Source organism: Juglans microcarpa x Juglans regia, chromosome 4D, assembly GCF_004785595.1.
Source record: "Juglans microcarpa x Juglans regia isolate MS1-56 chromosome 4D, Jm3101_v1.0, whole genome shotgun sequence".
Lineage (NCBI taxonomy): Eukaryota > Viridiplantae > Streptophyta > Magnoliopsida > Fagales > Juglandaceae > Juglans > Juglans microcarpa x Juglans regia.
The window spans coordinates 26,600,277-26,623,488 of NC_054600.1; the positions used below are offsets into that span (position 1 = coordinate 26,600,277).

The following is a 23,212-nucleotide window of genomic DNA, read 5'->3' on the forward strand; positions in this document are numbered from 1 at the left end:
TCCAAAAATATTTAATAAATAAATTGAATAAAATTTGTATCAGAAAAGTAATTTTATTCTAGGAAGTCTAAAATTAAATCAATTGCTCCTTCTAATCTTAGCATGCCTGCTCATGTTCATCATCCTCACCTGGGTGGTTAAAAATATGAAATAGACTAAAATGAGTCAAAATTTAGTAAGAAATTTTATCACAACGTAAACGTAATAAATATAAGAATTTTCCTACTTAGAGCTTAAATCATGATTGTTCATGCTGATGCTTATGCTATGCATGACTGATTTATTTGAATTAACTGATTGATCTGATTTATCTGAATGATCTTACTTAACTGATTGGTCAACACACTTAATCTTCTATGCAAGGTTGTGCACTAGCCCACGTCGCGTTGCAGCAAGAGGAGTTTCTGATAGTATTCTAGCGTACTATAGTGGACCACGATTGAGTCCGTGGCCTGAACATCTACCCTAAAATTGCATTAGTACCATGCATTTGAATGACCAGCTGATTAAATTGATATGATCTTATCTTGCACTTGAACTTAAGATAGCTTACGTGTCTTATGCGATGTGAAATGTATGATATACATACTAATATAAATAACTGTAAATTTTTAAATCTGAACATGATGCTGAATGACATGATCATGTGTTGTGCTTGGTAACATGCTTGTATATGACATGAGTGGTACATAAAAATGGCTATCAAAGAATTAGCTCTAATAATAATTTATACAAGCTGAATTGTGACGATATTAATTTGTGATCAAATTATTTATCTCGTATCGTAAATTTCAAATCTCACTTTGTAGATCGTTACCTATACGGAATACCATATGTCATTAATTTTCTAAAAAAATGTCGTGAAATTTTATTTAATTAAATTAATATCATATAGAATAATTTAATAGGAATAATTTAATAAATATTCTGATATATGTTAAAATTAAGAAATAATAATATGATTCAAAAGTCACAATATATTCCTTTATTTTCCAATTAATAATATTGCATAATAATTTTATCAAAATCTAAAAAATAACCATTAGAAATTTATTCTGCTAATTAACTTGATTATACTTAAAATTCAAATCCTTGTAATTTATTATCGTAATCAAATCTTAAATGAATACTTAATATAATTTAAACTATATACAAGGTATAAGTGTCAACTATATACAACAACGACCAAATTAAAACCAAGTTAACATATTACATCAATAAGTAAAAATAGGTCAACTTAAAGAGACCATTTTAAACACATTTTGTTATGCCACACAAAAGCTAATAACATACCACTCCAAAGATTTCAAGAGATTTTTTACAAAAGCTAAAAGTGGAGTCAAAAAGGTTGAAGGGCATTATTTTGAAATAATCAAAAAGCTTGCGGGACTTATGGGAAAGCTGGTATACGAAAAAGCTCAATAATAGTTTTATAATTAACTAAAAGCATGAAAGGCTTTATGGATAAACTTATTAGCTAAGATAGAAATTGTGATACACGACAAAACTAAAAGGGCAAAAATGGGATTACAAAAATAATGAGATTTCAACTTCTAGAGACTTTTTATATTGTGTGAAGGGTAATTTGGTGATATGCAAAGATGTGTAGGTCTTTATTGGACAAAGCTGAAATAAAAGTGAAGGAGATCCAACATAAATGTACGAAAACATAAAGAGACGAACATTGGAGAAGAAATGCATCGTGTGAATCAGTGAGGTGCTTAGGCTTACTGTGAGAGAAAGTAGAAGCCGTGCGATGATGAATCTGGATGGTTGGATAGAGATCAGCGACAACAAAGCTTCGGAAGCAGGGAATATTGTTAGATCGAAGAAAATGATGGTGAAGGAAAACAGAGATATCGGCGCGCTCTTACTGAAAGGATGCCGAAGTGCAACGATGGTGGCTAGCGGCTGGAGATCAATGGAAACAAAAACTTTAAGAGATAAGTGGGATATGTGTCTTTAGCTCAAGAAGGAGAGGGTCAAAACAGAAGAGAGTGTGTGCAGCAGTTCAATTCACGAGGGACAACATGCGGTGGTGAGTTTGGTAAAGATCGATGGTGGTGGAAAATGCGGTGGGAGGCCTCTGTCTATGGCAAAATACCGAGAGAAGAAAAGAACAAAAAAAATAGTCTTGATAGTAGTTACAAGAAGTAATTAGGTAGAGGAAGTGTGTAAATCAACGAGAAATTACAACGAAAGAGATGGGAGCGACGAAGTTGGATGGTGATCTACACCAGTCACGGCCGGGGTCTCCTTCGAACAGGGTGGTGGAGAAGCACAAACTAGCTAGGCTCTATTTGTTTATGTGAAACGGAAGATGATTTCTCAATTGAGTTTTGTGTTGTTTGCTGTGTCAGTGTGTTGAGGAGTCAACAAAAGGAAAAACATATAGATGGAGATCGAGGTTTGACGTGTTTAAGCCATAGTGGTTCTAAGAATTCCCAGTGGGAGAGGGATTGGTATGGTCACGAGATTAGAAGGATAAGTGTGGAGGAAGTGATCTTGGCAGTTTTAGTCGTGAGGGAAGTGCAGTTTGAATTAAACACGTTTAAAAACACAAAGAAGTAAAAATTTTGACCGAATCTTAATTCGTAATTAATAATTGATTTAAAAATGTTTATGAAACAACTGAAATGAATAAATAGATAAATACATAATAATAATAATAATAAGGAGGAGGAGGAGTAATTTACTTTATAATTTATTGTCCAAGTTTTGAACCTGCATGTTACAGTCATTCTCAGCCCACTAAAGTAGTTTAAGACTAGATGAGGCGGCTCGAAGTCCACGAGAGCGATTCAGAGCAGTGATAGGTGGCCATTCATATATCCATAGCAATAAATAAAAAATAAATACAAGAAATATAAATAGAGATGGAGATACATATATTTACGTGGTTCGCCACAAGGCTTACGTCCACAGATCATTTGGAGAGTAAATTCATATAATATGGATATTTTACAGTCTTTCATGATCTTTTATTTCTCTCTATACCATGAAGGTCGAAGACCTCTTTTCTAGAGAAGATAATATCCGGAAACCCTCGTTTTGAGGTTGAAGATGACCTATGTGTTCTCATAATACTTGTTTAGTCATTGGGAAAAAGTCCATTTTCATCTATATGATCCTCTTTTATAGTGTCCTTGGAAATGGTGATGAATGACATCTCATCCTACTCATCCTTGCGTGTCTAACTTATTTTTTTATCTTTTTTCTTTTTCTCTCTTTTGAGTTACCTTTCTATTCCATTTGATATTTACTTGTTATTGTCTCCTCTTATCTCTTCCCACTTACCTCTTGATGGTGAGCTTTTGATGAGTTGGACTTAGTTTATCTGGTCTACTATTTTTACCCCTTCAGGGTAATTTTACGAAGCCATTCAAGCATCATGGCCAGCTTTGTGAACCCATGCACCTACACTTACAATTATTGTTTGGATATTACATGTGTATTTGTATTCATATTGAAGATTAATTTTTTTTTTTTAAATGGTAATTGGATGCATGCGCTCTTTAAATAAAGGTGTATCCGAGTATTATACGTAACAATACTGTCCAACAAAATAAAGGCTTGGAATTGCAAGGGAGATAAAAGAAGAAACAGATCTCTAAAGGGGGCATTGAAAAAACAAACGGGTCAGCTCGTTAAGCCACTTACCAAACTAAACGAGACAGAAACATGAACCCTAACGATCGAAGATCAGTGACCTATAAATACTAATATTTGTAATGATCTAACAAAAATTTAAGCGATAAGTTTACGATCTAAAAGAACTAATTCAGCAATTGCTCATGAATCCATTCGATCAATACAAAATACTGGTAATAATTGCTTGGTGGCCACGCAATGATAAATCGGTGACTTGCATGTTGGGTCCTAGAATAAAAGCTTCACGTGGTGTTGAGGGCAAAGCAGCAGCTAGAAAGGATCGATGGAATGATTCCAACAACGGATAGATCATGATCGAGAAAGAAATAATTAGAACTAATTATTAAGGTAATTCATAATTCGATTGATCAAAGACAAATCATTGCTTTTGAGGAGCAAATATATGAGGGACGTTTCTTTTTTGCCATTATCAGTACTTCAGACTCAATCAAATCTAAAATCTAATTTAATCCCACTAACTACATACGTACACTCAAAAGCTCCTAGCACTGGTATGATCTATTGAGGAATGATATGTATTAGTTATTATTTATTTTTACACTATACACTACAGCTTCTTTTTTTTTTATAAAATGTGAGATGTGTGGTGTGGAGTAGTGAATATGACTGATGAGAAGAACTTTTCATGATCTATTTTCTTTACTGTGAAATGAACTATTATGAAGAATTTATACATCAGTCATTATTCACTTTCACACCTACATCTATAATATATTTTTTTTTCATAGATGTGAGGGTGTTTTTTATAAGACGTGGAGTGTAAGGTAATAGGGTAATAAATAATGATTGATGAAAATATTTTTTCATTATATAAACCAATTAGTTCTGCCATTAAGCTAATTTATGGTAGATAAGAGCAGCCCACTCGCCTGTGGGGACAGTCAAACATCACTTTTGTTATATATATATATATATATACACACACACATTAACCTCACCACTTAATTAATTCTCGAAGCTGCCTACTCAGCATCACATCAAGATATGTTGGAAACCAGAACCACCTTAAATTTCTATACGTGTACATATAAGACTTGGTGATCACTATTAATGTTTTGAATATCATATCGGATGTCGTACTGGTCAAGGTACTGGAACGAAATATTTCGATACTGATACAGTTTCGTGTACCGTTTCGAGATAGTTAATATAGAAATAAATTATATATAAATACATATATATATATATAAATTATAAATGACCTAGTTTGAATTGGAGGTTAAAAATAAACTTGTAATTTAAAAAAAAAAATTAAAGACCGAAATATTAGTGGTACAGGCCGAAATATAAGTCGTTACGGCCGGTATTTAAGCCAATACAAAGCATATATGATACCTGTACCGGCTACTGGGCCGGTACGACAATACCGGTTATACGGCAGTACGGTACGAGATTAAAAACAGTGATCACTATTACTGCAACTTCAAAACTTTCAAAAGGCTCACACATGCAGTACTACAAGAGAGCGAGAGATTACAGAGTACGTACTCTCTGTCTTTTGGCGATAAATTAATGGGTAGTGGGGTGCTGGTGAAAGTGAGCATGAGTCTGGTGATGATAACTATTAGGAATATTAAGGACCACTCATGCATGAATCCGCTGCAGTCCCACAAATTCTCCTTGATTCTTGCCGTATATTTTATTGAGTCTTTACTTTTCTATGTAAATAACTTTCCTTCCTTGTACAAGTGTCTATTCTATTAATATACAAAGTTGCACACGTATTGTGGTGACCAACAATTCATCCAAATATCTGCTGTCGTTTTATGGTACCAGAGCATTAGACTCACGTCATTTTTTTTTTTTTTTTTTTATGGCATCCTCAATCTCTTCGGCCTCCAACTCATCTCATTCTTCAACAACACTTTTGTTGCCAATAGTGTCCACCCTATACCGATGAACATTCAGAAAGGTTTAGAGAAGTTGGGTAGGGCCAACAATGGGGATTGGTAACTGCTATCTTTAATGCTTCAAAGGATGCAGTGGCTGTTGTTGTCCGTTGAAATGAGTTCTTTTTTAATAAGGCCGTTAGAGGGGCTATTATCTCCTATAATTGTTAATGAATTTTCTATAATAACCATAAGTATCAAGAATCCCTCAAGGATTTAAGAAAAGTAGGTAAGGGCCACTTCACCATTGACTGAACCGTATTAGGATCAGTTTTCACTCCTCAGCTGTCACAAATGCCAAATATTAAATTTATGTACACCCGAATCTACATTTACTCTTTTTGGCATACAAGGTATGTGCTGCAAGGTTTCTAACACCCTAGTTAAGTGTAATAAATGATCATCAAGTGTCTTACTGTAAATTAGAATGTCATCCAAGAAAACAACAACAACCTCCACAAGTAAGGCTGGAACACTTCGTTCATAAGGCCTTGAAACGTAGCTGGTGCATTAGTAAGCCAAATGGCATAACTAGGAACTCATAACAACCCTGATAAGTCTTAAAAGCTGTCTTAGGCATGTCTCTGACCTTTATTTGGTGGTACCCAGACCTTAAGTCCATTTTTGAAAAGATAGTGGCCCCATGCAATTCATCCAATAATTCGTCAATAACTAGAATTGGAAACTTGTCATTGACAGTTTCCTTGTTTAATGCTCGATAGTCAACACACATGTGCCAATTTCCGTCATCATTTCTAACCAATAATACGGGGGAGGAGAAAGGGGACTAACTGAGTCTTACAATTCCAGCATCAAGCAACTCTTGTACTATTGTTTCTATTTCAATTTTTTGATAAAAATGGTACTACAGGGCCTTACTGAAATTGGGGCAGCCCCTTCCTTTAAGACAATAGGATGATCATGGCTTCTTTTGGGAGGCAGCCCTTTAGGTTCCTTAAACACCCCATGAATTTCTGTAAACTTCTCCACACAGGTGGTACACAGTTTCCTCTTCCTCACTTCTCACTTATGAAATCTGCAATAACATGCCCCTCCTCTCTATTTTGGTAAGCTGATTAAAGCCAGCACCCTCTACTTCCTACTAGCTCTGATTCAACTCCGATATAGCCGTAGGCCTTCATTAAACTCAGTCCTTGAATTCGCTCAGCATTCGCTTTGTTGTTTCTCCTTCCCGACTTGCTGCTTCGCACGCAGTCAAGTCAATCAATGCTTTAGGACTAAGAGGGGTTCAGGGGGAGGAAGCTCCACCTAGCCGTGGCGGTATAAAAAGAATGAGTTGTTTGCTATTCCTCAACAGTGAGTGAGTATCCCAAGATACACACTCATTGTCGAGTCCTATTCCTCTTCAGGGAGGACGAGCGCAGCGAATGAAAGGACCCTTGAGCATGATTGAGGTCACCCTTTGAGTAAAAGTCATTGTAAGGGCTACAAATCCCACAACATAGGACCTAAGGTCCTAAGCCATTGCATACCAATACTATGTCACAACCCCAGAGGTAATAAAAAGAAATCAATAGTAAACAAATGGCCCTAACAACACTTCAACATTTTCCAGCTTCCCTTCACTCCTAATCCTCTCCCATTAGCTACTCTTACTTCTATTTGCTCTCTTGAATTGAGGGTTAAAGAGGTTTTCTTAATGATATTGGGATCAAAAAAATTATGGGTGCTCCAATATCCACTGCAATAACCACTAACCTTCTTAGTATCCACTAAAGTTTTCTTTTGATTAAACCCTTTTGAAAAGGGAAGTTCCTTCCTCACTCCATTGGGAGTGAAAGTTGACCTTCCAACCCTCCACTTCCAGGAGCCTGGTGAGGGACCACTATAGTGACTAAATGGTTTAACACTTCTTTTGGAACTATTGATGTATTCCTCTTGGATTTTCTGCTCCATTATCTCTATTTACTGGTTTTGCGTGTTCCGTTGCTTCTCTCTATAGAAGCACGATTGGCGCTCTTCAATACTTGTCTCTTACGCGCATAGACATTTCATTCTCAGTGAATAAGGTATGTCAATTTATGCATAACCTCACGAGGTTCATTGGATGGCAGTTAAGCGTATTTTGCGCTACCTCAAATAGACCATGAAATTTGGTCTTCTCCTTCAGCGCAGTTTCCCTTTCAACTTTTGGTATATTTAGATGCTGATTGGGATGGCCGTCCCAACGATCGAAATTCCACCAGTGTTTATTGTATTTATCTTGGTCCAAATCTTATTTTTTGGAGTTCTAAGGAGCAACCTATGATTGCTCGTTCAAGCACAGAAGTTGAATATCGTGCCGTCGCACATGTCACAACCGAGGTCATCTAGGTGCAATCGTTACTTCGGGAACTTGGGATTTTTCTTGCTTATAGTCCAATTTTATACTGTAATAATATTGGTGCCACCTATTTAACTAGCAATCCTGTCTTCCATGCTCACACCAAATATGTTGAAATTGACTATCATTCGTGAGAAGGTTAACCAACATGCTCTTGATGTACGTTTCTTATCTACTAAAGACCAAATTAATTATTTGCTTACGAAGCCACTAGTTTCCACACGTTTTTCTTTTTTGAGGTCTAAGCTCAATGTCGTTGCCCGCCATTGGCTTGACAGGGGCTATTAGGAATAGTAAGGATGCCACTCATGAATCTGGTGCAGTCCCACAAATTCCTCCTTGATTCTTGCTGTATATTTTATTGTCTTTACTTTCTATGTAAATAACTTTCCTTCCTTGTACAAGTGTCTATTCTATTAATATACAAAGTGGCACACATATTGCGGTGACCAACAATTCATCCAAATATCCTGCTGTCGTTTTAATAACAAAGAGGGAAGAAGCAGAAATTTCGGCCATCTCCGTCCAAAGATCCCTTGACTTAGCCGGCCATTTGCTTCGCTTTTGATGATGAGTTCTCCAATCGCCAGCCTATGAATTAAAAAAGCCATTATTATAAGCATGCAAGGCTGCAGCTGCTTGGAAGAAGCTGATGATGCTTGGCTTCCATCACGGAATCGAGGAACGGTAACGCTTACTACTCAGCATTTCATACTCTATGTTCCGGAATCGGGTTTCAAGCCCTTGTTCTTCCACTAGCTTTCACTTCCCTCGGCTGGTAAGTTAATTTGCATGCTCCTTTTGTCCAGGCTGATTATATATAATAATAACTGTAAAAAAGAGAGTAAACGATTTTGAATCTGATTGCGTGATCGATCGATCTCGTCATGTATATATATATATATGGTTATATAAAATGAAAGATAAAAACAACACTTGGCATGCATGCATGTAAACGCATGATCGATTTAAGATATATCATCCATAACTGTCGAATTAGAGAGAATTGATCGGACGACATAACCTTACAGAGAATCATACATAATTCTAGTGAATCACATAAAGATTTAAGTTTTGAATTAAATAATATATAGTATGAGATCAAATTAAGTTGAGTTGAATCGTACAATTTTTAAAAGATAATTTCAATTTCTCTTTTATTTATTTCAGGACTTGGGGAATTTTAGGCCTTTCGCTGGTTTTCATATGGCAGATGTACACCTGTTGTTACTAATAAAGTTGCATGAATCGGAATCCGGGACGCGTTATAGCAGATATCTTCGCCTTTCCACGTTAGCGTTTGGTACGCACGATCAATCATCTAATATATTGCATGAGTGCAGATCATATATATCTAGCATGCATAGCAATAACTATACAGTATATATAGATATATATAATACATGATGAGCAGCATATATATATATATATATATATGCATGACGATCATGTTGAGCGTGACTGGCCTTCGTTGGAATCATGATGTTTAGATTTGTGCGTTTGACATAATAATAATATATGAGGTCAGCGAAGATGCATGAATGCATGCATGCCATTTTTTTTTTTTTTTGGTTAAGCATGCATGCCAAATTGATCATACGTAAATGTACGTCAATGCATGGCTATACTCAATATACACTACGTATATATGTTTACAGGTTTGTTTTATACGGCATATCCACGTACGTACATGCATGGCAACCTTAAAAGACATGACATGAAATTAAGAAAAAACTTTTTTTTATGTGTCAACTATATATCTGTTCATCATACAATATGATTGAAAGATAATATAAACATTAAACAGCGCATGTTTAATCACCAGGATTCCAAATCTATCTCATGATATCTACACTAGACACTTGTTAATTAACAAATCCTCCTAATCCGATAGCTTTATCAATCACCAATATTTCGAATTATTTTGGTGAAACGTGTAATGCTGCGAGTAGATCAGCATCCATATCAGTCAAAACAACATGACTACGTACTCTTGCTTTCTTGCGTGTGGTGCTAATTAATTATATAAAGTTATACATGCATGCATGCATGTTGACAAAAGTTTCTAATTGCAGCTTATCTTTTTCATACTGTTAATTTGTTTCTTTTATTTGTTTATCCTAATCTTTAATTTCTTACTGTTGGGACGTTTGTTATATACCCTACTTTTTGTTATCATCTTTACGCTATTCTGATTTTTAAGCTGATTGAAAAATTATTTATCATTTATTACTTTATATCATTCATTAATTATTAATGGATGATACACATGATATAAAGAGATAATGAGCATTGAGAATTAAGAAAATTATGGATAGAATTTTTCCCAAGACAAGAAGACAAGTACTCCCAAATTTATCCAAAGATTATTTATCCATTCTAAAAGCGCGCATTAAACCATCTTTAAAGTGGAATTAGATCACACAATTTAGAGCGGGGTCAAGTTCATAACGTACACTATTTATTATTTATATATCATATTAAATCATTCATTATCTTAAAAGGTTAAATGAACAATTGTGAGCTTAATTAACATTCGGTAATTATGAGTAATGCTATACACCATATTCATATCTCATTTTCATTTCAGTACTATGTAAGATGTGGTACATTTATTACTATTAAATGATGAAGAATCATCTAATAAATAATTATCTAATAGTGATATATAATTAATATGTCACATCTTACATAGTGGGATGAAAGTAAGACGATAGTGTGTATAGAATTTTTTTTTTTTTTTTTTATCCTCTTAATTTGTCCCTGTTGTTTACTAAATAAATTTACCAAATATATATCAATCTATAACAGGTGAGAAGTGGGGGAAACTTCTTGCATTGTTGCCGACCATGTATCTGTCAGGCGGCACATGTGTGACCTTAATCATGATAGGAGGTGGGACCATGAAAATCTTCTTCCAGATCATTTGTGCGGACACATGCAACATAAATCTACCGACGACAACGGAGTGGTATGTGATTTTCACTTGTTTTGCCACTGCTATGGCTCAATTTCCCAATCTGAATTCGATAGCCGGAGTGTCCCTCATCGGAGCTGTTACTGCCATAAGCTATTGTTGGCTGATATGGGTAGTCTCTGTCGTCAAAAGTAGACCCCTGGGGGTCTCATATGACCACTAACTTCAAAGTATTTTGATGCAAAAGGCTCTTCCCATTTTCAATGCTTTTGGGATTATTGCCTTCACTTTTAGAGGCCACAATCTCGTCCTCGAAATACAGGTAAATTTCCCTATTCTGTATTCTATGATCATCATCAATTTAATGGTGCATAGTTACATATTAAAGTTGATTTGTTAAGAATATAATATATATAATTAAATGTATATTTTTTCTATCGATTTAAATTTTTAGAACAATTGGTAATTTCACATATAAGAGTGCATTATATTGTTAGAATTCACATATCGCATATATAGCATGGTTAGAATGAATTTAATAAAGTTTTGAATTAAATCATATTTTAATACATGGGTGTCATTGAAAATGCAGGGAACTATACCATCGAACGCAGAGCACCCATCGCGTGTACCAATGTGGAGAGGAGTGAAGTTTGCGTATGCAATTATCGCAATGTGTTTGTTTCCCATTGCCATCGGCGGCTATTGGGCTTATGGAAATTTAGTGAGCACCTAACCCTCCAGACTCTTATAGTGCAATACTGGGAATATTCTTACTCGATCGGTCCGGGCTTGATCTACATGACAAACTGATCTGAGGCAAAACAACTAACGATTTCTGCTTTATTGCCAGATACCTAATGGAGGGATGCTCAATGCTTTGTACAAATACCACGCGGATGACACACCAAGATGGCTCTTGGGATTGACAAGCTTACTCGTGGTGATAAATAGTCTCAGCTCATTCCAAATATATGCAATGCCAGTTTTTGACAATCTGGAGTTGAGGTATACCAGCAAAGTAAACAAACCCTGTACACGGTGGCTCCGATCAGGGTTCCGAGCTGCCTTTGGTTGTCTTGCGTTTTTCATAGCAGTGGCGCTACCATTCTTGCCAAGCTTGGCGGGATTGATCGGAGGGATATCACTGCCAATCACCTTAGCATATCCTGTTTCATGTGGATACTGATCAAGAAACCTCAGAAATGTACTGGAATTTGGTACCTCAATTGGGTATTGGGAGTATTGGGAATGATTCTTAGCATTCTTGTTGTCACTGGAGCAATTTGGAATATAGTGACCATAGGAATAGAGATCCACTTTTTCAAGCCCAAATGAGTAGTCAAAACAAGAAGGTGCAAAGGTTCAACGTAGCTCAGGCCTGAGTAGTTGCTCAATGCGTGTGAAATTGAGGAACTGCTCCTACTCAGAAGTTAACCACAGAGAAGTAGCTTCAAATATCATTGTAAAAAAGAAGCAAAAAAGAAAAGAACAAAATTCGGAACAACTTCCCCTGTTCTTGCCCTCTTGGGTTTCCAAACTGGCTCGCTTGACCTTCAAGAGTGGAATAAACATTTTGCTCAGAGGACATGAGACAATGGAGTTGCTTTCAACAAGATTTTCTGTATAATTGTAATGAAGCTTTAGAAACTGTGCAGAGTTACTGGAACTTGCTTGCTTGTGATGTACTTAATCAGAATTCTCAGAGGTATGGAGCGTTTGGTTTGTAAATATTGGTCAGGGACATAAGTCTAGCGTCTTTATATGAGAAATAATCCCCAACTCAATGACCAGCAGCCAACTTCAAAGCTTCCTTATTAATTGCACGCAATCCTTACTCGTATGGAAATAGTCAATTTATCTCAACCTTTTGGGTGAAAGACCAAAACAAAAAAGTGGCATACCCTCTACCTCGACAGAGCATTTGGAGAGGGGTTGCACTTTGCTTTCATGAGATACATAAGTGGCAACTACGGTTAATACAAGCCATGGCTTCTTTTTCAGTATTTGCATACGATGATAATCACTTACAGAGGACAACCTTGTCTAACATGATTGTATCAAACAAGCAGTCATCTCATTCCAAATGGAACTGACAGAATAACTCCTCACGGAAAAAAGGAATAAAATTAAAGAAAGTACCAGTTTTGACTGCATCATGTATACAGGAAACTGACAGCAAGAAAGAAACTGACACGACTACAATCCATCATTCAGTCATGACACAAGGATTATCTACCTCGAGGATAAACCAGTTTGATCAGCATTGTTGGCGCATACCCGTCATTATATCCTTTATCTTCTTTAGGTGCAGTACTCCGTCCAGAAACCAAAAAAGAAGCCGGACCAAATTGCAATGATCAAGAACGTATTACAGTAAAGTTGGGTTACTATAGGAAAAAAAAAAAAAAAAAAAAAAAAAAAAAAAACGACTACATATAGTTTCACATTGACAGAGGAAGAAGCATCCTTCGCTTCTTTTTCCTCGCCAATCTCACTTGCTTTGTAATTTTCATACATAAAAGGAAAAGCATCGTGATGCATACTAGAATAAAAGCAAGCCGCATATGCCTAAAATATAGAGAAACTGCAGAAAAAACCAGGAAAGCTAGAATAACAAGTTCCCATATTAAAAAGATCACAACATCCACCCTGCATCCAGAGGAGGAAAATGGGTAAAAAGTATTATCAGAAGTCATGTTATCCAATAAATACTAATCCACAGAATAATCAGAAAAAACTGAAAGAGCTCATGCAAATTAGAATAAGTCCACTCACATCCATTGCGAGAAGAAGTTCCATAAGAAAAAGGGAATTCTTCAAGACAACAATCAGAAAATTTCACTAGTGAGAAATCAAATTCAAAAATTGCAAGAAGCAAGGTACTCAATTAAATTTTTGGACAATGTCCACTCACATCCATTTGCAGTTGACCTGCCTGCATATTTATTAAATACACAGTTCAGCTGCATATTTATTAAAAAAGAAATTAATCCCATGATATCCTTATTCATTTTCTTTGTGCCGTTGTTTTCTAGAGGGTAGTCCATTAAAAAAACATTCAATATAACAATTAACATCATAATCCTAGTTGTGTCATTCAAAGTGCTCAGTTCCCTAACAATTCAGTTTCTGCTAGAACAAACTCAAAATGAAGTTAAACAAAAAACTTGTTCTTTGAATCAAGTATAACCCAGGTCACAAACATCATTTATTCAAATGAAAGCTCCATGGATAATAATGAAGAATATCCATTTAATACCAAACATGTCGTGTTTTGGTCATTTCACATGTCAACCTAATCTTTTTGGTAACGAAATAATAAATAAATAAAAACCCATGTTTTATACTAAATGGAATAATGGATACTCTCCATTTCACTTGAAATGAAAATGATTCTATTCCCATCGAAATAACAAGTAAGAACTAAGGGATGGACTCGGAACTAAGCCTTCTGAGTTATGAACGTATACTTTTTTTCTTTTATGCTTTAACATAGTAATATCTTGATGCTTTCTGATTCTATCTAGACATATGTGTACCATAGTGTAAAAACGCCAGTAATAGTACTCTTGCGCATCAATTATTTATTTATTTTTTTTATGGTTGCAGCTGAATGATTAATGCTTTATAAGTCAAGCACGGATAGATTGTATCCATGAGAATAGCTAGCGTGCCTAAATTACCATTCAAACAAAAAGCCAATGTCATGCAGTTTGAAGTTCAGGGCTTCATAAGAACGGAGGAATACAGGATACAGGTATACTAATTCATGCTGAGGTTTTAAAAATCGGACTGGACAGTTGAACTAATTTCATCACGACCAGCCCTAAGCCTGCTCTGATCATACCCTATTAACAAAATGGCCAAAAATGAGACATGAGCCATTTTGCAGATGACCAACATGTGATAGCAGTAACCAACTTGGAAATCTCTCTCTCTCTCTCTATGCCGAACCTCAACAAGGTAAGGCAAGGGCCCAATTTTCCTAGGGATTGGACCCCGGATACAAGACCCCACCACCAAGACTGTGTACTAGGTAATCCAAGGGAACCCTAGTACGAAATCAAACCCAGGATGTCTAAAATACAGCTCATCCCATGCCGGCCCTCGACCACTAGGCTGCACCTTGACAGATCAAGTTGAAAATCTCATCTAGAAAGATATGCCAACAAATATATATGCCATCTACTCTTCATGCAATAATCTTAGGCATCATTTCACCTGCAAATGTTATCGCCCACCACATATACCTAAGGCTCAAAAACCCCTTCGGTTGCGAGTAGGATTTTTTTTTTTTTTTTTTTATGTCGGGGAACCTCTCTAAGGCAGGGCCTTTCGGACCCACCCCTGCAGAGTAAACTCCGGTTCCGTGCACCGCACCCTCGGAAGTTTCCTTACACGGAACTGGTTAAATCGCTGACTTTTCACCAGGGGGTGTGGCCCATAGAGATTGTTTGCACCCAGGGAGATTTGAACCTTGGCCCTGGGCGAGCATACCCCAAGCCCAAGGCCTTTACCACTTGAGCCAACCCCTAGGGTTGCGAGTAGGATATAATTTTGAAAAGAGAAGCAAGAACAATTGTACGTCGTATGTTGCATTAAAAAGAAGAAAGAAGGTTGGGGGCAAAAATTTCCAACCTTACCGGCCCTCTTTTATGAACTGTATCGACACACCAGATGCTTGTATTTGCTAGGTCATTGTCGATAGGACACCTGATAATAGTTCTTTTAAGAATTGAAATGTGCGTTAAGAATTTGTTTTGTAGGAAATAATTTTCAAACAAACAACTCAAAATGCATCAAAAAGCAAAACTGAGAACCGATATGCTCGACCTGACCAATTTTAGAAACGTTCGCTTGAATAAAAGCAGTCGAATTTTATGCTTACAATTCCAAAACAATGAAATGCCTCTCATAAAATGATCCCCCAAATTCCCAAAACCGTAATCAACTTAAAGAGATTGACAAATTGTCCAAAGTTATACACTATTTTCCAAAGCACGTTGATCACAAAACGATTCAAACAACCAAAAAAATATTCAAGAATCGTGAGAATGTAATACTAATCAAAATACAATTACAAAAGTTTTGATAAATAAAATATATTTATCAAAAATATAAAGTGAATTGACATACCTTGAAGAAGGAAGATTAGAAGTAGAGGAGAAGAAGGAGACGGAGGCCCAGTCGTGCTTGGATCGAAGCTGGTACTCTCTCAACTGCTCGGCCAGATTCGATCGAGTTATCATGGCTCTGCCTCTCTCTCCAATCTTCTCCTCCTTCTCTCTCAAGAGCTCAGATATCGTCCTCGTTGTCCACAATAGAGACTCGACGGAGCCAACGACGATTTGAACGATGGAACGGAACCGGAGTGGGCCTCAGCGTTCAATCCGTCTTGGCTCGGGGTTCGTACTTCGTCGCCTGACCCCTTCTCCCAGCTTTCTTCCCATTTTAATAGTTTCTTACTATTTTTCTTAAAAGTAAGAAAACAATTACATATATAAATATATAAATATTGTTTGATTTATAAGTTTTAAATTTTAATTTTTTTAAAAAAATTAAATTATATCATATAATCATCATATATTTTATATATCTAATTTTTTTTAAATTTTATGATATTCACTGATGTAATTCGAGATAAAATATTATTTTTCAACCTAAATTTTATTATCTCATCCTCGCACCAGCTTGGATGTAATATTCACGTCACTTTTCGTTTAATCATTTTTGCAGAATTATTAAAATATAAGTTATCTAGGGGTCCTTGTCACTATAAAAGTCTTATAGAAAAGGCAAAATTTAGATTAAAGGGATGGTTTTATAGGCTTGCGTTTAAGCATTTGTTATCAATAAAACTATTTACAAGAAAACTTAAAATTTTCAAATTTAAAACTTTTTTGAATTTGATACGTCAACAAGATAGATGTGTATCATCCATATTGGCTTAGAAATAAATTTGTTTAAAAATAAATAAATATGTATAAAGAATAATACTATTCTCCTTTTAAATTTTATCAAAATTAAATATATAAATTAACATGACTTCATATTATAGTACTTTACAATAAAAATAATTTTATAATTTAACGTACTATATCAAATTACATCAATTTATATATTTGTTTTTATAAAATATTTTTATGATTAAATGATTTCTTTCTTCTTTTTTATCAATTTAAATGGCTGACCTATGAGGTCATTGCCAACGTTAAGCTAGGATACATTTTAAATCGAATGGAGAGTACTTTTTTTTTTTTCGGTGAAATAGAATGGTGAGTAACTAGGTCAACATGTCTCAAAAATAAAAAAGACATAGTGCCCGTTTAGATGTTGAGCCGAATTAAGATAAATTAAATTTTTTATGAATAGTAATGAGTTAAAATAGAAGAATAAATTTTGTGAGATCCACTTAAAATAAGTTTAGATGTGTTTATATGTTAAAATTAATTTAGATATATTTATAGATATTTAATTGAAAAAGATTGTGAGTTTCGCGTATAAATAGATATTTAATTGAAAAAGATTACGAGTCTCACATGTAAAGAGATTTTGAATTAAAATGAATTTAATGATTTAAGAATTAAATATTTAATTATTAAACTCAATTTAAAATTAGATTAAACTAAATTAATCTCAATGCATTACAAATTACAATAGAGGCCTACGTCAATAGGCGTGGCGTGATTGAAGAATAAGGCGACACATATAAGATATACAGAGTAAAGTTACTCTATTTAGATGCAGAGTTATTTCGGCCCTATATTCTATTCAGGCTTTGGATACAACCCAATAAATAAATGGGCTTAGCCCGTGTTTACCCTCTCGGCCCAAGATAGATTGAATTCCAAGATTAAAGCCCTTAAAACGTAGCATCGTCCACAATCGAAATTCGCTTCGATACATGGAAACAACGGAACCTTCCCTAGACCCCTCCTATAACCCTAACGACGTCGCATCCGGCGTCTCCTCGCCGGATACTGACGTCACTCTATCCGCCAGTGCAACCCCGTCCGATAACAATCTCCAGAACTCACCGGAAAATCACTCTCCACCTCCCAAAACTACACCCGAAGCTCCCGTTTCGGACTCCCAAGAAGACACCTCCTCCGACCCCATCCAAGAAGACAACCTCGATGAACCGCCCCAAAACCCTAACCCGAGCGAACCCGGACGAACTGAACCCGGCCCGCCTCCCAAGAAGCGTCGCCGAAGGAAGAAATTCTTCACGGAGCTTAACGGCAATCCATCTCTCGCCAGGAATCGCCGGTCCGACATAGCGAAGGACGTCGACGTCGAAGCCCTAATCGCAATCTCGGTTGGCTTCCCGGTTGACTCGCTCACCGAGGAGGAGATCGAAGCCAACGTTGTCTCCACCATCGGCGGAGTCGAGCAGGCCAACTACATCGTGGTCCGGAACCACATTCTCGCTCGGTGGCGATCCAACGTGTCCGTTTGGTTGACCCGGGACCATGCGCTCGAGTCCATTCGGTCCGAGCACAAAGGCCTCGTTGACTCGGCCTACCGATTTCTTCTCAACCACGGTTACATAAACTTCGGGCTCGCGCCCGCCATTAAAGAAGCGAAACTGAGGTCATTTGACGGAATCGACAAGAGCAATGTGGTAATCGTTGGTGCGGGTCTCGCCGGTTTAGTCGCAGCGAGGCAATTGGTCTTTATGGGGTTCAAAGTCGTAGTCTTGGAAGGTAGGGCACGGCCGGGAGGGCGCGTGAGGACGAAGAGAATGCAGAGTGAAGGCGTCGAGGCCGCAGCAGATCTCGGTGGGAGCGTCCTCACCGGAATAAACGGCAACCCGCTCGGGGTTCTCGCAAGGCAATTGGGATTGCCGCTTCACAAGGTGAGAGATATTTGCCCATTGTATTTACCTGATGGCGAAGCGGTGAACCCAGAAACTGACTCTAAAGTTGAGGTTTCGTTCAACAAGTTGTTAGATAGAGTGTGTAAACTTAGACATGATATGATAGAGGAAGTGAAATCGGTAGATGTTCCATTAGGGACTGCTCTCGAAGCTTTTCGGCGTGTTTATAACGTTGCCGAGAACCCGCAAGAGTGCATGCTGTTGAATTGGCATCTTGCTAACTTGGAATATGCGAATGCTTCGTTGATGTCTAATTTGTCGATGGCGTATTGGGATCAGGATGATCCGTATGAGATGGGAGGTGATCATTGTTTTATCCCTGGGGGAAATGAGACATTTGTCCGAACCCTTTGCGAGGACCTTCCCATTTTCTTCGAAAGGACTGTGGAGAGTATCAGGTACGGGACCGATGGGGTCTTGGTTTATGCTGGTGGGCAGGAGTTCCGTGGGGACATGGTTCTTTGCACGGTGCCATTGGGCGTGCTTAAGAAGGGAACGATCGAGTTCTTTCCAGATCTTCCTCTGCGAAAGAAAGATGCAATTCAGAGATTAGGATTTGGGTTGCTAAATAAGGTTGCCATGCTGTTCCCGTATAATTTCTGGGGTGGTGACATTGATACGTTTGGGCATTTGACGGAAGATCCCAGTATGAGAGGCGAGTTCTTTTTGTTTTATAGCTACTCTTCTGTATCAGGAGGCCCACTTCTTGTTGCACTTGTGGCTGGAGACGCCGCAATCAAGTTTGAGATGATGTCACCTGTCGAGTCTGTGAGAAGGGTGTTGGACATATTGAGGGGTATCTTTCATCCGAAAGGTATTGCTGTTCCAGATCCAGTTCAGGCAGTCTGTACGCGCTGGGGGAAGGATCAATTCTCATATGGGTCTTACTCTTATGTTGCAGTTGGGTCTTCGGGAGATGACTATGATATTCTTGCTGAGAGTGTTGGAGATGGGAGGGTGTTCTTTGCAGGAGAGGCAACTAACAAACAGTACCCAGCAACAATGCATGGAGCTTTTCTTAGTGGGATGAGAGAAGCTGCAAACATACTGAGAATGGCCAAGAGGAGGTCATTGATTCCGGCTGATAAATTAAATAATGTTAGAGATGAAAGTGACGATTTGAATAAATTGTTTGAGAGCCCTGACCTGACATTTGGGAGCTTCTCTGTTTTGTTTGATCCAAGATCAAATGACCTTAATTCTAATTCATTGTTAAGAGTGAAATTTGGAGGGGAGAGACTGAACTCTGTCTGTATCTGTCTGTTCGGCTTGATTTCAAGGAACCAGGTCATTAAACTGAGTGAGGTTGATGGAGATGGTAACAGGATGAGGATGTTAAATCATGACTTTGGGGTGAGGTTGGTTGGTAGGAAAGGCTTATCTGGTGCTGGGGAATCTCTAATCTCCCATGTAAGATTAGCTAGATCCAACCTAAATGGTGAATCTAAAGATGGTGCTGGCATAGATAAAGGGGAGCATCGATTGATAGGTGGGAGTTTCTAGCTCATCTTCTCTACGTTGGATGATAGTGCCTTTAGACTAGCTGGAGGGGGAGTTCACTGTCATTGGGGTGAGAAGTGCGCGTGAATATGCGTGCTCAAATGAGTACATATGAATTTGGGAGTCGATTGGTCCCATTTTTTTTTTTAGTGCCTTTGATTAATTATATAAACTTCCCTTTGGGACTGCAAGATTCTTTGGAGTAACTAATTGGGAACTATGTGTTTTCTTAGATTATTGTAAATCTCATCATTCAGTTGAATTGCATTCAGTGTTAGTTTATATGAATTGTTCTTGTTCTCCTTTTGGGTACAAGAATACCGTACTCAGTACTGCAAAATTGTATGACTGCATCTGTTATTTTGTGAAAACTAATAAAGAAACAATAACTTGGAACACCTCTCTTCTTATTTTTTTACTTTTATTGGTGTATTTTAAGGATTGGAAGTCTTGGATTATTGCTCCTCTCAACTAGTCTCAACCCCAATCAAATTGCCATGGTGTGAGCCGTGGCCCAGTAGCATCCATCCATCCTTGCTAATTCGTGTATTGCATGATGTCCGAAGCCCAACAATCCAATAATGGATTGGCTATGTAGACTTCCAAAGAAACTTCGTTATGGGTATTTGAGTACCTCGCTCTATTCAAGGAAAAATTGATGCTTTCCGGCCTTTTCTTTAATGGAAACAAAATGTTTCATTCTCCAATTTTTCATTACAGATTTCTTACAAGATTATATCGATGTTTTGATAACAGGGTTCTTAGATAATTCAGTACAGAGATTCCCAAAAAATTGCATGTATTTCCAATAGGGATTTCGGGACAATAGATATATTTTAGAGGAATTATACTCATCGGCCACTATTCACTGTCATACTCCACACCTACTACTTTTTTTTTACCCATATTGTGTAAGGTGTTTTTCATAAGGTGAGGGGTAGTAAATAGTGATTGATGAGAATAATTTTTTTATATTTTATGTATTTTCGACAAAAATTCAGGAAATGTAATAAAATGCTTTTCATATCAAATTTGCACTACAATAAGAAGAACTCCCCTCGTTGTATAAGACAAAACTTACCAATCCTTTCGGAAATTCAAGGCATTAATCTTACAATTAAACCTCTGCCTTTGGTTAGGACAATATGAGACTGCCTCGCCTCCTCAAGCTTTCCTTAATCCACCCACTTCTTCCTTAGTGGGAGAAATTCATAATTCTATATCTAATGTAAACCAAATACGAAGGACTTAGTTCAAGTTATGAATCTTAATTTAGTTTTATTTGGAACTATGACATATTAATTCCAAAACAGCATGATTTATGTGATCAATTGCTAGTATCACGGGTGTTAGCGCCATCTGTAGATATGATTATGACTTGAACCTTATCCTTATACCCTACCTATTTCAGTCTCTTTCATTTTACTTTTTCTTATCTCATTCCTTATCTCGGCTCAATTAATTAGTGTAAAAATAGATTAATTATTATATAGTTTCGAAGTACTGAAACATAGAACTTTCATTCTATAATAGGATGAAATCATGTTATGAAAAAACTAATAAAAAAAAATATTCACGAAACCGGTCGACAGGAAGGAGAAATACCGGCCGAAACCGTTGCTTCATTTATCTGATAGTTCACGATCGGTTCTCAAATTGAGTTTCCTCTGAGAGAGTAGAGAGAGAGTGTTGCAAAGGAGAGAGGATGAGAACTGGGAAGACAATACGAGGAAGAAGACGAAGTTATTTTGAAACGACGACGTCGTTTGGTTTAATTTTTTTTTCTTTTAATACGTTATGAATTAAACGATGTCGTTTGGTAAGACGTCGTTTAAGTTGTGTCTAAAACACAACTACGGGCTTAAAACAACGACGTTCCACTTAAATTTAAGTAGAACAGCGTTGTTTTGAGTACAAAATATATATAAAATAAAAAAAAATATTTATTTAGTTGGCCGGTTCAGCAGTTTGAACTAGGTTCAAACTGATGCCGAACTGCCCAATATCGATTTTCTCTTTTTGCTGCCGCACGCCGACCGGTTCTCCATCGGTTTAGGCCGATTCTGAGCTCCAGCGGCCGGTCTAAATTGGTTTAGGTCGGTTTTTCGATTTTTTGTACAGTCCAAATTCTTGTTGTTTCATGCGCATTTTCTAAAGGTGTGCATCCGGACCAAATTCTTTTTCAATCCGGTTAAAAATCTAGAAATCCGGATGATCCAGGCGGATATAATAGATCAGTTATGGATCCGATATTTAACCGGTATTATCCGTAACCGGCTTTTACAAATAGGCTGAAGCCGTTAAGTGGTAACCCAATAACCAGTAGGTTTCCTTTTCCCCAAAACAAATGTAAGACTACTTTTTTATTTCCTCTCTCTCAGTTCAGTCTCACTTCTCGATTTCCTCTCTCTCTCTCTCTCTCTCTCTCTCTCTCACATTCATTCTGCTTCGTTTCCTTTCTTAGCTTGAAATTGCAGCGCAGACACACAATCATTGTCTCTCTCTTAGGGTTTGTACGTGCTTCATCTGAAGCCCGCATCTATATATATTTCTCCGTGAGCTCTCTCTCTCTCTCTCTCTCTCTCTCTAAGTTTGTATTTGTAGATTTGAGATTCTGTGTTTGTGGATCTGCTTTTTGGGTTTTCTTATTTTTAAAAAATCTTTTAGCAAAAACGTGTTTATAGATCTACATGCTCGCAACACTAAAAATTTTGTAAAACTCTGTGTACTTTTTTGCTTCTGAAAAATAATATTCAGATGCTTTCTCGGTTTGTATATCACTTTTCTCTCTCGTTGGTTGTTTACCACTTTGGCTAGATCTATTTCTGTGTTTTTAGATCTGAGTTTCTGTGTTTTTAGATCTGAATTTCTGTGTTTGTAGATCTAAGTTTCTGGGTTTGTAGATCTAAGTTCCTATACTTGTAGATCTAAGTTTTTGTTGGTATAGTACTCGTATTTGTTCAATCTCAAATCTGTCGGCTTATCTATGTTTTTCTTTGTTCTTTTTT

General features: G+C 36.9%; 2 protein-coding genes and 1 pseudogene across 2 annotated transcripts; 2 read left to right on the top strand and 1 right to left on the bottom strand.

Annotated features, from left to right (window-relative positions):
- The first annotated feature begins 8,526 nt into the window (after positions 1-8,526).
- LOC121260253 lies at positions 8,527-12,529 on the top strand (annotated as a pseudogene).
- Positions 12,530-12,930: 401 nt separating this feature from the next.
- LOC121260034 lies at positions 12,931-16,295 on the bottom strand. The gene is made up of 2 exons (XM_041161896.1): positions 15,962-16,295; positions 12,931-13,474 (listed from the first exon to the last, which is right to left on the bottom strand). The coding sequence occupies exons 1-2, from the start codon at positions 16,072-16,074 to the stop codon at positions 13,267-13,269; spliced, it is 321 nt and encodes a 106-aa protein (XP_041017830.1). The 5' UTR covers positions 16,075-16,295; the 3' UTR covers positions 12,931-13,266.
- A 1,396-nt stretch (positions 16,296-17,691) lies between these two features.
- LOC121259956 (lysine-specific histone demethylase 1 homolog 1) lies at positions 17,692-20,602 on the top strand. The gene has a single exon (XM_041161795.1). It carries the CDS (start codon positions 17,730-17,732, stop codon positions 20,205-20,207), a length of 2,478 nt encoding a protein of 825 aa, XP_041017729.1. The 5' UTR covers positions 17,692-17,729; the 3' UTR covers positions 20,208-20,602.
- The last annotated feature ends 2,610 nt before the right edge of the window (positions 20,603-23,212 follow it).